Raw genomic sequence first — 15,867 nt, 5'->3', positions numbered from 1 at the left:
TAGAGACACACAAAAGTACTAAAGCCATCCGATCTCTAACCTAACTTAATTAAGATAATATAACAATGGAGTACTTGGGTTTCACAATTTGGAAGCGTAGGATGATGAGGTCATCAAAAGCCCCACCTGTAGCATACTCAACCCACCAGGTTGGCCAAGTTTTAATCATCATATATGCCTTCAAATTAAGTCTCCCTTAGCGGCTTAGCGCGCGGAAAGTACTGAGAGTCTGAGAATAAATTTAAAGGTTCTCTCTCTTTCTCTATCTCGACCCATTAGTGGTGTATAACTAACAATTCTGGTTTTATCAATTTAATTTCTTCGTTTTCAGTAACTTGAAGGGTTCACTAGCTACTTATTAATTTTCTTTGTAAGTTTCTTTTGATCTTTGATATGAGCCAAGGACCACCTTGCTGTCCATGCATGATGCATGCCATATATATTTTTAGCACCAGAGAATTATAGTTTTGGTCCTTAATTTTAAATTTCAAAGACGTACAACAAAAGGATATGAGTATATACAATTATACATGATTAAAGAATGAACCAAAAAAAAAAAAAAATGAACAAGATGTCCGTGCTTGAAGCCCTGAACATGTTTTCTGCACCCTTGTGTAAACAATATATATTATTATATATATTGACATCGATGGCATTCGTAAATTGTATACCATACAATTAAAAAAAAAGAAAATCGATCGAGAATATTATATATTATTTATTTGGTAAAGATCGACCAAGGATAATGTTAAGAACAAGCATGCTCTAGTATCGGTAAACAATTATTTTAAATAAATAAAGAAAATTATTATGCCTCCAACAAAAAAAAATTATTATGTGATTGTTTTTAATACTTGGAATACATCTTATTAGATTATTATAAGACATTAATAGCTATGTTCGATGTGGCATTAAAGAGACAGGCACATGCATGCATATATCGCTTAATATATTAATCTCTACAAAGAGTTACTGTATGTACGTGATGGTGATGGTAGCAAGTAATGATATATATGCCAGCATTATTTATCTTCTTAGTTGTGAAGTGAAATTAACCATACATTGTTTGACCGAAAAGAAGCATATATGCCATATAATGATCGAAAACAGTTGAAACTAGCTAGCTAATCAGTTCAGAAATTGTTGCCAATTATATGGATATATGCCTGTTATGCATGACTCATATATCACTCATATACAATATTTCATATTGATCTCATTATTGCTGAGCGCATAGAATGCCAGGTTCTAAATTTTAAATTTTGTGTCACACAATATATAAGGTTTTGAACCTTTTCATTCATTCATTGTTAATTGATTTTACAATAAATGCTCTAGTTTTTACATAGTATCAAAGAAATCAATCCAACCTGCTTTTTAAGTTTTATGTCAAAATATATTAAGTCATGAGCATTTTTATCCACAACTGTAAAATAATTTTGAGTTGAATATTTTAACTTCTGTACCTAAAGAGGTGCATATGTATGCATGTAGGTATCTGTAATAAATAAATAAAAAAAGAGATGCATCTAGGTTCGACAGAAGTGATTAAAAAAAAAAAAAAGTAAAAGATAGGAGCACTATATAGAAGTGTAGAAAAAGAATACATATATATTCATTCCTTTGGGAGTTAATAATAGCTCTATGCTCTATAGTCTATAGTAGCGATCATGCGATATATGCATGCCAAATCTAAGCAATACAATGCAACGTGAGAACAAATTAAAAAATAATAAAGTGATGAAAGAAAGGGAAGAAATTAAGGGAAAGAGTCCTGAAAATAAGGCAAAGTGCTGGGAAAGTTAGATACAGGAAGAGGCAAGGAGTGGGCTTCAAACCCACGCATGCTAAATGCTTTGCTAGAGAGAGAGAGAGAGAGAGAGAGAGAGAGAGAGAGAGACTTGCCAGCCCCCCCTCCCTAGCTAGCTTAGCTAGAGCCAGCTAGAGCCCTCCCTCTCTTTATTTTCTCTCAAAGACATATTAGACAGTCACATGACAACCTGTATATATGTTCTTACCGGCCAACAAGCTAGCTTCAACCCCACATCTCCTTCTCGCTCCAATCAACATAGTCCAGTACTTTAATTTTTTGAAAGAGAACAAAAAACAAGTTCCAATTTGAAAGTTGAAATTGGCATGCATGCATGGTAAGTTGGTAACTCAACTGATGTCCGAAGTTATGTCCTAACTAATTAACTTCAAAATATATATCTATTCTAGATGAACAGCAATGAGTCGAATTGAAGGGGGCTAGATATATATATAAAGTACATATTTATTGTCTTGTTTATTAGATGTGACAACCGCACATGTCGGTCTTTACCCTCATCATATGACATGCTTCTTCATCGTGTTACAGACGGTAATTAATAAGCTTAATTTTGAGATTATTAATGTCAAACATAATATATCTCGATCATACTAGCTAATAATTTGCAGCACCTGGATTTTCTTTTTTCATCTTAACCTCATTACATTAACTTCAATTATTACCGACCTCACCCAGCTGCACTCATGAGAGTTATCAAGAATTGAAAGTTGGTGATGGTCCCACCAAATAGACGTCTAGGAGACTAGGAGGTCCACCCATATATCGAAGATCGTGGACCATAGACAGGTAGTGGGTCATTGTCTCTCTCTCTCTCTCTCCCTCCAAGTGCGAGACAGATCATATATACTACTGTAGTCTTTGAGTTGCTTTTCATACATATAGATAAAAGTACAGTACCATGCAAAAGCTTTCACTAATCAAAATTAAAATGACGCATATTGATATCACCTACAAATCTTCTCTATATATTTACAAACTCCTGGCCTCCTCTTTCTCTCACACACACACACATTACTAGAAACAATTCAGTGCTACTACTACTAGTACTAGCTAGTGATCATATGGCTTCTATTGATCAACATGATCATGATTGCTTAACAGTAGTTTCAATCACAAAAACCGTGTCTGTATCCCCCAAAGTACTTGTGCACCCTCCAAAACTTCTCACCCTCTCAAACTTGGACAGGCAGTGTCCAGTCCACATGTACTTGGTTTTCTTTTACAAAAATGATGATGATCATCATCATTTCTTGCTTGATTCGGTTTTTAGAAGCTTAAAGTGTGGCTTGGAGGAGACGTTATCGGTGTGGTACCCTGCCGCGGGTAGGCTGAGCTTGAACCCTAATGATGGGAATAATACGCTTAACTTGTGGTGCAACAACAAAGGTGCTATTCTGGTTAAGGCAGACACCCAGGTCAAGATCTCAGACCTCGGAGACCTCTCTCAGTACAATCACTTCTTTGAGAAGTTGGTTTACAAGCCTGTGTTTGATGGAGATTTCTCTCAGATGCCTTTGGTTGTTGCTCAGGTGCGAATGATCGATCAATATTCTTTGAATTGTTTAAATATTACAAGAGAAAATCATACAATCCCAATTCCTAAATCGTCTTCTTTCATTAGTTTTGAAATAAAATTAATTACTCGATCTTTATATATTCTTCATTAGGGTTGGTCTTATACGTAGTTTTTCATTATTTTGATTGTTTAGAAAAAAAAAAAAAAAAAAGTGATGGGTTTTTATGTACAATATGGGTTTTGCAATTAAATTAAGTTGGTTAAATCTGATTTGTAATGGATTTGGTTTGATGGATATATTATATATGTAGGTGACCAAGTTTGGTTGTGGAGGGTACTCAATAGGTGTTGGAGTGAGCCACTCGGTGTTTGATGGACCGGGTGCATATGACTTTATGTGTGCATGGGCTTCCAATTCTGCTATTAATATCAAAGAAAATTGCAAAGCAGCTCCGGAGCTGCCTAGATTACCAGTGCACGACAGAGGGGCACTATTGAATATAGGAAAAGTGAATGGGGTTACGAAATTGATGTTGCAAAATTCGAACGACGACCCTGCATCAGTACTAGTGACAAGGGCTGCAGCTGTTGATCATTTATATCAATTGATAATGCAAGCAGCAGCATCTATTGGGTCATGTCTGATGAATCAAATTGATGATCATAATAATTATGTTCATAAGACCTTTCATTTGAGTGGTGCATTAATCGAGAGTTTGAAGAGGAATTTTTTTAGTGGTGGTGATGATCACAAGGGCATTAGCTTTTCATGTTCATCCTTTGAAGTTGTAGCAGCTCACCTCTGGAAGGTAAACTCAGTCTGTTTTTTGTTTTCATCCATAATATTGTTTTTGAATATATAGAATAACAAATGCCCTGTTGATCGATATTGTGAATTCAGGCAAGGACCAAAGCTTTAGGAGTGAAGAAGGAGACAATGGTGTGCTTGCAATTTGCTGTTGATGCAAGGAACAAGGTGGTGCCTCCACTTCCTAAAGGTTTCAGTGGCAATGCTTATGTCCTTGCTTCTGTTGCATTGACAGCAGCACAAGTGGAGCAAGCAACCCACAAAGCCATTGTTGAGAAGATAAGGGAAGCCAAGAGCTCTGTTACAAACCACTATGTGAAGGCATATATGGAGGGAGTTGCAGGACCAGTACCCCAGACATCTCTGCCTCCACTGAAGGAGCTAACCCTAGTTTCTGACTGGACCAGGATGCCATTCCACAAGGTTGGGTTCTTAGGGGAAGCAGCAGCAGCCTATGTGTCTCCATTGGTGTCTCCAATTCCACAGGTTGCATATTTTATGCAGAATCCAAATGATAAGAGGGGCATTGACATGAGAATTGGATTGCTTCCACAACACCTCAATGCCTTCACTCGACATTTCCTGATCACCAATAACTCACAATGAAATATGGCTATCACTGAGGGAAATGAAAAAAAAAAAAAAAAATTAGGATTAGGATTAGGATAAGTCGCGAGTTCAATCTCATTCGATGTATCAGGAAAAACTACTATTTGCATTTCTTTTACATTTAGTTTTTTTTCTTTTTATCTTCTTTGTTTGTGGTGGGCTGGAGTGGGGTGGGGGTGTGAAAATATTATTAGATGATTATAGGGTATGTTATGATAATTAATGATTTGCCATATGAGTTGTTCAAAAGGCCAAATATTGATTCCATGGTATATGAAATGGTCGTTTGGTAAGGCACAATTCAAAGCTCACCAAACTTAGAAAATTATAGTGAGACGTACCTTGGTCAGACGAGGCTTCAATTAATAGATTGTGGGGTCCTATATATCATTTTCTCAATCTAAACTTTTGATCTTCAGTTCTTCACTCATGTTAAGTCCAAAAAAACTTAAGTCAATTCAAGGATGAATTATTGAATGCATTAATTTAAAGCAGTTTTATTGTAAACCATCAGTGTTTACTTCTCGATACTATTTCCTTCTCTTTCTAGCTACTTTTCTAATTTGTTTTAGCTTATCCTCTATTTCTTTTATCAATAATTTTTTATAAAGATGCAAGCTTATGCGTGTGAGAATGCTTAGTTAAGAATAATTTAATCTTAAATGTGTAATCAAAGAGACATTATTAACCACTCCATGATATATTGTGGGGGCCATGGTCGACAGTGCCTTTTCATCATATACTTATTTTGTTCATTAACAATTAAGACTGACTACGCAGCAACTAACTAAAGAAAATGGAGACTAATGTTGCTAGCTAGTAAAATACAAAACTTCAGATCAATGTAGATGCATAGACAAAAGCTATGAAACTACACAAGTCAAATCTCATCGTCAAGGAGACTACTGGGTCACTCCATTTTCCTTGTTTTTGTTGCACATCCATTGCATGTCTCCTGTGGACCATGCATTGAAGCCTCCCCATCCATTGCTTTGCCTTATCTCCTTTCCTGCATCACCAAGTTCATGTTATTGAATTTCAAGCCAGTAAAAGGAAATATATCATAATTCAGTTAACAAAATATAAAATCATGTAGGAAAATGAAAACTGAGTTGCACCTATCTGAAATCAAATCAAGATGATTTAACGGCTTGACATTTCACATACAAGGCCCTACGAGGACTGTTATGACTTCTCAGAATACAGTGCACTCTAATAGGATCAGAGGCTAGGATGTTTAATAGCTATACATCTATTTCAAGTAGACTGACAGAAATGCTTCCAAACAGCTATGCATATATGTAGGGACCTGGCTTGACACATTAATGCCTTCATCAACTTAGCTGACCATACTTATCCATGTGTCAGGCTCTATTATTGGCTGCCAGAGTATTTTTTCTGAAACAAATACCCTGGAAGACAACTCCAAAGGAGAGACAAAAGGATGAAGTTCAAAATGTATATATTGACATATTGGTTCTTCATTAATTCCAAATTTTTCTGAGCATACTGAGTAAGCTGCCTAATCCTTTTCTTCTCAGATTGTTTTCTATCTAAGACCATATATACTTTAACATAAATGATGATAGATAACAAAACAGAAAATTCATTGATGATGCATTGCCTCAGTTGTGGCCATAGGATCACTCAATAATTGTGCAGCCATGCTGCAACAAGATTCAGGATCCTGAAAAAGATGTGTGTGTGTGAGTGAGTGTTTGAGAGAGAGAGAGAAAGTCAGAAGCAATGTGCCCAAACAAGCCTCAACAGATCCTCAGAAGTGTTGCTCATACTTGCACAAAACTACACAATCGGTTTCAAAACATTGGAGAGGGAATGTTAGTGAATCTGATATTAAGCAAGAGAGGTAAAGTTTCTTACCTGTTTCATCATTGCACTCACTAAATCATCCAATGACCCGAAATTATTAGTGATGTAACTGCCCTGTGGCTGCTGCTGGTCCCCAAGGTACCCCTGCTTCAACTGCTTCAACTTCAATGATGACTCAATAACTGATTTTTCAACCTCATCATATTTCACAAGCAAAGGATCAATAATATTTGATTGTCCAATCGAATTGAAGTCCATGTTTCTTAGGAAGATTGTGCTTTTTGAATGCAAATTCTGGTCAAAAGGAGCCACAGTATCATTAACAGGCATCAAAGAGTTCATCGAGCTACACATAACATCTGAGTGGTATGGGGAATCCTGCTTATGGTCATCCCAACCCTGAAATGGTTCGTTATTAATTGTTTGCCCAGCATTACTGCTGAATGCAGATGCTTGGGTCTGTATTTCTGATCTTGAATCCTGCAGTTGACCGGAGATCGAAGTTATAGAAGGAACATCAAACTGAGAGCTCCCAATTTGGGAGGACATTACAGGCATATTGTCCCTCATGTTACTTAAAGGCAGAGTAGGTTGTTTAAAAGAGTCACTTAATGGGAAAGAATTTGACCGGAACCCAGATGACTGAGCAGCGCTTGACCAGTTGCCACTCAACCTACCACGATCCAGAAAAGGGGACGAAAACTCTGATGTTAAGGAGGCCATTGGAACAGAAGACTGAATTACATATTTTCGGCCACCATCAGAATCTTGAGGGCGTCTTAAAAATGGGTTGTCCATTAGCCCAAGAGCATCATTTGAGCTATTGATGGCTACTTTTGCATCTGGGAGACCACTGGAAATGGGAAAAACTGGTGTACCATTACCATGTTGTTGATTGAGTTCCAATGTTCCTTGAAGCATATTTCCATTATGGTTTCCAGAAAATATGGCTGGCTGATCATTAATGGAATTGCTTGAATTTTGTGCATGACCCAGTTGAACCATTCCTGAAGAAGGAAGGCAATGCAGACCCAGACCAGCAGAAGTGTTCAATCTACCAATCATCCCACTAGGTGGGAAGGATCTGAAAGCAGGGTTGTGAAACTGCCCAGGTCCAGTCAAAGCATGGAAGTTTCCAACTCCATTAAGCGAACCCATTCGCAAATACGAAGAATCTGAACTGCCTAAAGCTGCCACCATATTAGCTTGTTGGTTTGCCACACAGCTGATTCTTTTAAGGTAAAGCCTATATTTCTGCAACAACAAAAAATTTAGGAAGCTTCCTGGAACAGCAGATAAAGATTGTGTTGAACTAAGGAATATCGGAACTTATACCTGGAGATGGCTTGCCACATTTTCTCTTGTAAGCTTTTCAACATTCATCAAATCTAGAATCTTTTTGGGTACAGCCTCTGCATTTCCAAACAAGTTTAAGAAAAGGAATTAGTACAAAAAAGCTTCATTCATGAAAGAAGCTATACGAAAAAAAAATAAAAAAAAATAAAAAGTGTGACAGATTCAGGAGTAATGAATTGACTATTCACTACATTAAGTTCCAAATCCAGGCAACTAAACTTCAAAGATGAATTTAGAAGGCATAGCCAAAAGATTGAAGAATTTCACATATTGAAGATTATAGTAAATACAAGGTTAATTTCCTCAAATAACTTTGACAATGGATGATGAACATACTGTCAATGCCCAACTGATTAACAGCAGCGACAAACTTGCGATGCAGTTCTATAGACCAAACAACCCGAGGCTTTTTCTGGGTCGAAGGATCATCGTTATCATATCCATCCTCATCATGATCCTCATCCTCATCCTCATTCTCATTTTGATCCTTCCGTTTTCTATTGACCTTTGCATTCTGATCCGAATTTTCCATGCCAACTGACCATTGTCCTCCTTCACCACTTCCACCATGAGACTTGTCCTGATTGCCACAATTTGTCTGGTCCTTTGGATCAACCTTCTTTCTTCTGACCACATGTTGCCAGATGTTCTTCAGCTCCTCAATTCGTACGGGTTTCAGCAGATAATCACAAGCGCCATGGGTGATTCCCTTCATTACAAGCTTGGTATCGCCATTTCCAGACAGCACTAAGAACAAGTTTACATTTTATAGTTAATAATGAATCCAGAACAAAAAAACAAGAGCTGCAGAAGTGCTCTTACAAGTCTACCAATAGCTTCAGTCCCTAAACAACAAAGAAAAACAAAAAGTCTACCAGTAGCTTAAAGATGCAAGAGATTTCAAGCTTTCAGAATTTAAATAAACAGAAAAAAGAATAATAAATTTAAAAAATTTCCTGGTTTCCTTTACTTGGAAATTAGACCAACTTACTGTAAATCTATTGTAGGTCAATGTTAAAAGTATCAGATGTTTATAGGTTTCTAGATGCAACAATTTGCACACCTCACAGATTTCTAGTTAAAGTTGGAAACCTTGTTATTTAACCTATATCATAGTTGTATTCAACTTTTAAAACATTCAATTGAAAACTTAAGTTGTGAGAAAAGAAGCACAATGCTAAAGACAACATGATGAAGGTTATGCACAATGCTGGTGGGTTTACTTATAACGGGGAGATCCATCTCAAGCCCCACAAGCTCAAGCAACTTGAAGCCATCCATGTCTGGCATATGGACGTCACTAATAACCAGGTCAAACTTGTTCTTGTTTTCTCTTAACATCTTCAATGCCGTTGTTGCCTGACTGGTAGTCGTAACTGCAAATCCATTAGTGATACTGTAAACACACCAATTTCAGGAAAAAAAAATCAAAAGTTCAGATGCAAAAAAGAACAACCACAATAGACCAATCAACCATAATCCAATCAAGAGATTCGAAAGTATGATAGTACCCAATAAACAATGAAACAGAGAAATCAGTTTAAACATAATTGAGAACTCATTTTCTGTATACCATATCTCCTCTAATCAACTATAATATCTAAAGAAATCATCTTTTTTTCAAACTTTAAGGGAAACAACATAACTTTCTCCAAGTTTTAGACACAAAAACCAATAGTTTAATTACAAACAACTATAGTCACTAAGAAAATATAAACCCAAATCTTTTCAAGAAACAGATATCTAAGAACCCATCTCCCTAATTCACACTGATATTATATATTTGCATCACCAAAAAAACCAGAAAATCCAAACAAAGACACTCTTTTAACCCCCCCCAAATGCAAAAACAAAAAGCTTGATAACAAAGCAAAGATCGAGAAAACCCATAAACAAACCATGATATTGGCAGCGCCGGAGCAGAGTTTCTAAGAGGAAGAGGCAAGTGGCATCATCATCCACGGCCAGTATACGCATTCCAATGGGAAACTGATCTCTTGGGTCATCAACTCCCCGCTCAATAGTCATTTTCTCAAGCAGAGAACTTGACAAACTTGGACAACAGGAATGGAAGAGAGAATGGTATCACAGACAAGCTTGAATTTTGAACAAAACCCAGAATCTAAAAAAACAAAAGACACAGAGAAGAGGAATTGCAAAGACTAAAGGGTAGAGTGTGTTTGTGAGAGCAAGTGATTAGTGGAAAACAAGGAATATTGATCATGAATGTCTCTCTCTCTCTCTCTCTCTCTCTCTCTCTCTCTCTCTCTGTTTCTGAGGGAAAGAGAGAAAGAAATGGAATCTGAACTATCTATGTATGGACTCTGAAAGCTGGAGGAAGAATGGGACTCTGTAGACTTTCCTGAAATGGACCCTGTTTTCACTGGTTTTGTTGTGTTAGAATCTCAAATATCCTTGGCCAAAAAAGAATCTCAAATATGATATCGAATTTTAATTTCGATTTTGATTTTCGCATTTTGCTGGGTTCAAGTTCAACTGCCAGCACGCGCGTGCTTTCCCACGCGTCAGAAGTTTAATGTTTATTGTGTCTTGATCGAGGAACAGAAATTTAATGTTTAAAAATTCAAAAGCAAATTGCTCCTCACATGGAAAATAAAATAAAAAATTTAAAAATTCCAGAACTTTTTACCAAGTTGGGTTGGTTCTTAATTCTTTTATCTGCAACCGAAAAATTTAAGGGAGATAAGTGATTCTTTTAAATATTTTCCTTTTTTTATTCCGTTTGACAAAATTTCCAAGTTGGTTCCTTTCCTTCAATATTTTTTCATTAGTTTCATTATTAAAAATTAATAAGAACCAATTACTTTGACTTGTTCTTTTTTTTAAAAAAAAAGTTTTAATATTTTAGTTCATATTAACCATGAGAAAATAAAAAAAGATAGAAGAAGAATAATGTTTAGCTATGTAACCAAAGAGTATAAAGATGAGAAAACACAGTTGGAGTAAATTTTATTTGGATAAGTCAACTTTCACTTCTAAAGTTCTAAGTTATTACTTATTTTGAAGATAGAACTTAAGAAAAAAAAAACTTAAAATCATTTTCCTTCTCTCTGTTTTTATCTATAATTAGAAAAATGAAACTTAAAGTCTCTCTTATATCATATCTCAATCAAGGAAATTAATGCAAAGATCTCCAACTTTACAACTTTCCTTCTCAAGAAATACAAAACTTCCATTTTTCACGGGTCAAATATTCTAGACCTTTGCCATATCAAGAAAAAATATTTTATGAAGGCTAGTGGTTGAAAGGAATATTCCTTCCTTTTGATAACCTTTTTCATTATTTTTTTATCGCAAGTCCAAAACATCCATATGCATGATACATCCGCAGGTTATTTTATATTTCATTGGGTGCACTAAATAGCTCACTGAAAAATATTAGAAAATAGAGAATTAATGTCATAGTTTAAAATGAATTCCATGAGTCGATAATTTGTCCCCTAATTTAGGTCTCAACGACTAAACCCAAAGCAAATCATAGAATTAGAAACCAACGCAGTAATGCCGTGGCCTCTTTTTGGATTCTTCTTTTGTAAGAATAATTTTGGATTCTTTAAATTTAATCAAATTAGTGGATGTAGAGCCTGTAGAGGTTTACATAACCGAAAAATTATAGGATATAACCGATATACCGTCACATGGTATAACCAATCCAACGTGTAACTGTATTATTAGACGATGTGTTTATATTAGTAGGGTATAGTATTAATAACATCTATTCATATTATAACAAATAGACTGGTTATACCACGTGTCAATATATCGGTTATACACAATAATTTTTCCTACATAACCTTTCCTACATAACCTTATCAAATATGGAAATCTATGACATAACCCTCAATTTTCTAAATGTTTAGCCAAAGATTCAGGTGTTTTTAATTCATTGCCGACTTTGTAGTCTTCAGGCTCTTACATAGCAAGATTAGCTAGTTAGCTAAGCTAATGGGCAACTCCTTTGCTGTTTTTGAAATTGTTGCCTTATTTAATTTGAATGGAGCTTTTATTTGGCCTACGAACTTTACATTACTTCTTAATTTGGTGCACTAATTATAAAAAATGTTAATTTGGTTTATGAATTTTTCAAGTTGTATCAAAGCAGTACAAACGTTAACTTTCATCTAAAAATTAACAGAATTGATCACATGAAAATGTGATGAACGAATTGAAATGCCTTTAAAAATGTGGTAACTTGTTATGCACATGACCAGTTTTCGTTAAATTTTTTTATAGAAGTTAATATTTATACTGCTTTGGTACAACTTGAAAAGTTTGTGGACTAAATTAACATTTTTTATAGTTAGTGGATTAAATTGAAATTCACTGTAAAGTTCGTGAACAATTTTTGTATTTAACCATTTAAAATTTGATCCATTCTAATTTTTCTAGAATATCTCAAATGGGTTTCCAATGAATTTATACTTAATTTTTTTTTTTATGATTATCTATTTTAGAAGACGATGGATTTGAACTTGAATCATAGTATATATTTGGCTTAATTATCGATTTATCACCAAAAATTGTAACTCATTCTCACTTTACCACCTGAAAGTTTTTTTATCCCAGATTACCACCTGTAACTTACATCCGTGTCCCATTTTACCTTGTTCCGTCAACAATTCCGTTAGTGCTGACGTGGCGCGCTGGATGTGCGCCACGTGTCACATCTTTTTTGTATTTTTTGATTTTTTTGATTTTTCTATTTTTATAAACTTTGAAAATTAATTAAAAATAGCTCCGAACTTAGAAAAATACATTGAAAATTCCTACCGACTTGTCTTAACTAGTACTAATTTACTATGGGGTCAAAATGCCAATTTTCCCTCTAAAAATTTCTAAAAAATTTGGAAAGTCCAAATTTATTTCTAGAAAATTAAAATACTCTAGACTCTTTGAAAATTCATAGAATAATCTCCCGAACTCCAAAAAATATGAGGTCTGCACCGTTAGTCTTCTAAAAACTAACAATATCTTTCTCGTGAACACTTGCTACTCAAAAGACCTCTCGGTCTTAGAGAAAAATAAAATTCCCTATAAAATAAATTCTAGAAAAATTCTAAAATTTCTGTAAAGTCTCGAAATAATTCTCTAAAACAAGCTTTTGGTAATTTTTCAAAATATTTTTGAGAATTTGTCCAAGAGTTTACGAAAATTCTAGAATTTATTTAATAGAGGAAAATTTATTTTAATTTTTTAGAAATAAATTTAGACTTTCTAATTTTTTTTGAAAATTTTTAGAGGGCAAATTGGTAACTTAACCTTATAGTAAATTAGTGCTAGTCAAGACGAGTCCGTAGAAATTTTTCATGTATTTTTCTAAGTTCGGAGCTATTTTTAATTAATTTTCAAAGTTTATAAAAAATAAAAAATAAAAAAATGTGAAAAAAAAAAAAAAGATGTGACACGTGGCGCACATCTAGCGCGCCACGTCAGCATTAACGGAATTGTTGACGGAACAAGGTAAAATGGGACACGGATGTAAGTTACAGGTGGTAATCTGGGACAAAAAAATTTTCAAGTGGTAAAGTGGGAATAAGTTACAGTTTTGGGTGGTAAATCGATAATTAAGCCTATATATTTAGAATATAGAAGATGCATTAGAACATCAACTTGAATAGGAACATAGGAAATCCAACATTTGCTTGTGAGATAAATACAATAAGGAGAGTCGGTACCTTTATTTATAGAAAATATCATTATATTAAGTTACATAATAGTATTAGTCACCAAAATTATTCACATTTGAGTTCACTCTATAACTTGTCTTATAATTCTAGTGACAAAGCACTTATTCTTAGAAATTTATTCTTACCTCTTTATTGTGGATAAAATATATATATCAAACAATCACCTTCAAAGATAGAGACAAATCCAAGAACATGTGAAAGGTGGGGGGAGTTGGAGAAAGAGACATAGTGATGATTATTAATGAAAGGCAATCCCAATATATGCAAGAAAAGCTAGCAAATCACCTTAGCGTTGAATGGAATACCCACTGCCTTATTATTTGTGTGTGTCATTTTAGTGGAGAGAAACGTAGCATATGAGTGTGGAAACTGGAAAGTGATATCCTAAGATGCTATCCTTTTTATATTAAGGGGTTTCTATCACTTAAGCCCTTCAAAACAAAGTAAAACAAACTTTAATCCAACTTTATTAATGCACAAACTCATAATTATATCTTTGTGTCATCATCCCTCTTTTTTTCTTTTTCTTTTTTGTAGTTGTAATTTGTAAAAACACCAACGTACTCTTATTTCAATTAACTTTTTGATATATACCAACAGGCGTATCATATAATAAGACAAATTTTTTTACTAGCTTATGTATATATAAATAAATGATTTACAAAGTAAACTAAAATATAAATAAATAAATAAAATATATTAGTTGAAATATAAAAAATGAAAATAATAGTTGGCGGCAAAGATACCCTAGCTAGCATTAAATTCTATTTAATGCATAATAATTTTTCAATCTCGCAATCAAATCATAATGGACAAATATGGTGATTCTTAATTACTTTGAGTAAATTCAAACTTATCATCAATGAGCATGATTGGCATGAATGAGAATGATTCTTAAGTAATAATGGTTTAATGGGGAAATTAATTTAACTAGAAATTTGTCATTAGCCAATGGCGGTCAGCAGCCAGCGAATGCTTCTTGTACGCACTTATTGGAAGGGAGTGCATTAATAAAATATAATATTAATTGATAATAGTTGGTTTTAAAAAAGTTGTGAAGTATCATCAAGATTTACAGATTAATTTAGTTTGTCAAATCTTAGGATTAAAGATTAATGACAATTAAGTTACTTCCTACCGCATCTTGAAGGATCATGCAAGCATTATCTAGAATGTAGATCAAAACAAGACACCAATATGAACTTTATTTATGATTTATCAAAAGCACCATCATTTGACTAACACAACAATAATCAAATGGGGCATGATAACAAAGCCTATAGCTAGCTCTCCCTAGCTCTCTCCCTATAATTATAATATAATTTAAGTGTTATGATATGCATATTTGGAAGATTCATGTTGGGTGCAAAATCTTGAGATTCCTTGCTTTCTGAGTCACATGACTTTCTGCTTGGCATGATTAAAATAGTTAAAGATGATTTATATAGGGGGGGTGGTAGGGGGGAAGGACAATATGCAAGTTGGCTAATTATAAGGCTTATGAATGGTGAAGCTTTGCTTAGCTAATATTGTCTCCCATAAGGCATATATGCTCACAATTTAAAAACATGTTGAGTCACTTTCCTACAATCTTCCTTTCCCTGAATAAATCCATTATCTCATCAACTCTTGTGCTACTTTACCAACATAGATGGCTATAAGACAAAGATGTTGTGCACAATCTTAAATGTGAAAGAGACTTGCCGAGTGGCTCAGTCATCATGCTAAAGGATAATTAAGTATGAGGCTGACGGGCAGAGTCATAAACTTCAGCCTACTAAATTTAGATTATGTAAATGATTGCACGTATTAAGCTTTTTGTACGTAATGAGAAAGTTATTGACTGTGAATATTATCTCGTTATACTTAAGATATGTGTACAATTAAAATAGAGAAATACTACACAGGTCACATAATTGATGGATTTATGTCAACACATTTGCAAACGACCTAGTTAGGCCAACTTTTATTTGAGTCCAGGCACAACATTTGTTGCTAATGAAAATAAGCTAATTGGCACAAAGCATTTGTTGCTAACAAGGCCTGACACACTTAGGATCACATGCACTGCTAAGTTAATTAGTTTTTTGAACTCCTTGTAAGAACACATAAACGCAATTGAAACAGACAAGTGGTGTGTCTATTCATAAATAAAAACACCTTAGAATCCATGTAAAATGTAGTGGTTAAAAACATAAAACTATGTATA

At 34.4% G+C, this 15,867-nt stretch overlaps 2 protein-coding genes across 2 annotated transcripts; one reads left to right on the top strand and one right to left on the bottom strand.

Moving 5' to 3' along the window:
* The first annotated feature begins 2,846 nt into the window (after nucleotides 1-2,846).
* Nucleotides 2,847-4,837, top strand: LOC147278349 (HXXXD-type acyl-transferase family protein). The gene is made up of 3 exons (XM_086252456.1): nucleotides 2,847-3,360; nucleotides 3,659-4,156; nucleotides 4,249-4,837. The coding sequence occupies exons 1-3, from the start codon at nucleotides 2,893-2,895 to the stop codon at nucleotides 4,759-4,761; spliced, it is 1,479 nt and encodes a 492-aa protein (XP_086108582.1). The 5' UTR covers nucleotides 2,847-2,892; the 3' UTR covers nucleotides 4,762-4,837.
* Nucleotides 4,838-5,429: 592 nt separating this feature from the next.
* LOC147278348 (two-component response regulator ORR24-like) lies at nucleotides 5,430-10,314 on the bottom strand. The gene is made up of 6 exons (XM_086250130.1): nucleotides 9,849-10,314; nucleotides 9,174-9,326; nucleotides 8,287-8,697; nucleotides 7,930-8,006; nucleotides 6,646-7,848; nucleotides 5,430-5,773 (listed from the first exon to the last, which is right to left on the bottom strand). Exons 1-6 carry the CDS (start codon nucleotides 9,976-9,978, stop codon nucleotides 5,762-5,764), a joined length of 1,986 nt encoding a protein of 661 aa, XP_086106256.1. The 5' UTR covers nucleotides 9,979-10,314; the 3' UTR covers nucleotides 5,430-5,761.
* Nucleotides 10,315-15,867: the final 5,553 nt, after the last annotated feature.

Source organism: Dryas octopetala, chromosome 7 (assembly GCF_963921425.1).
Source record: "Dryas octopetala chromosome 7, drDryOcto1.1, whole genome shotgun sequence".
Taxonomy (NCBI): domain Eukaryota; kingdom Viridiplantae; phylum Streptophyta; class Magnoliopsida; order Rosales; family Rosaceae; genus Dryas; species Dryas octopetala.
This window is presented reverse-complemented; position numbering and strand designations above follow the sequence as displayed.

Excerpts from the sequence above, each read along its gene's own strand:
- LOC147278349 (XM_086252456.1), top strand. The coding sequence starts at position 2,893 with ATGGCTTCTATTGATCAACATGATCATGATTGCTTAACAGTAGTTTCA. Across the intron at positions 3,361-3,658 it reads TGCCTTTGGTTGTTGCTCAG|GTGACCAAGTTTGGTTGTGG; the intron begins GTGCGAATGATC and ends TTATATATGTAG. Across the intron at positions 4,157-4,248 it reads TAGCAGCTCACCTCTGGAAG|GCAAGGACCAAAGCTTTAGG; the intron begins GTAAACTCAGTC and ends TTGTGAATTCAG.
- LOC147278348 (XM_086250130.1), bottom strand. The coding sequence starts at position 9,978 with ATGACTATTGAGCGGGGAGTTGATGACCCAAGAGATCAGTTTCCCATT. Across the intron at positions 8,698-9,173 it reads GATGGATCTCCCCGTTATAA|TGCTGTCTGGAAATGGCGAT; the intron begins GTAAACCCACCA and ends ACTTGTTCTTAG. Across the intron at positions 7,849-7,929 it reads ATGTGGCAAGCCATCTCCAG|AAATATAGGCTTTACCTTAA; the intron begins GTATAAGTTCCG and ends TTGTTGTTGCAG.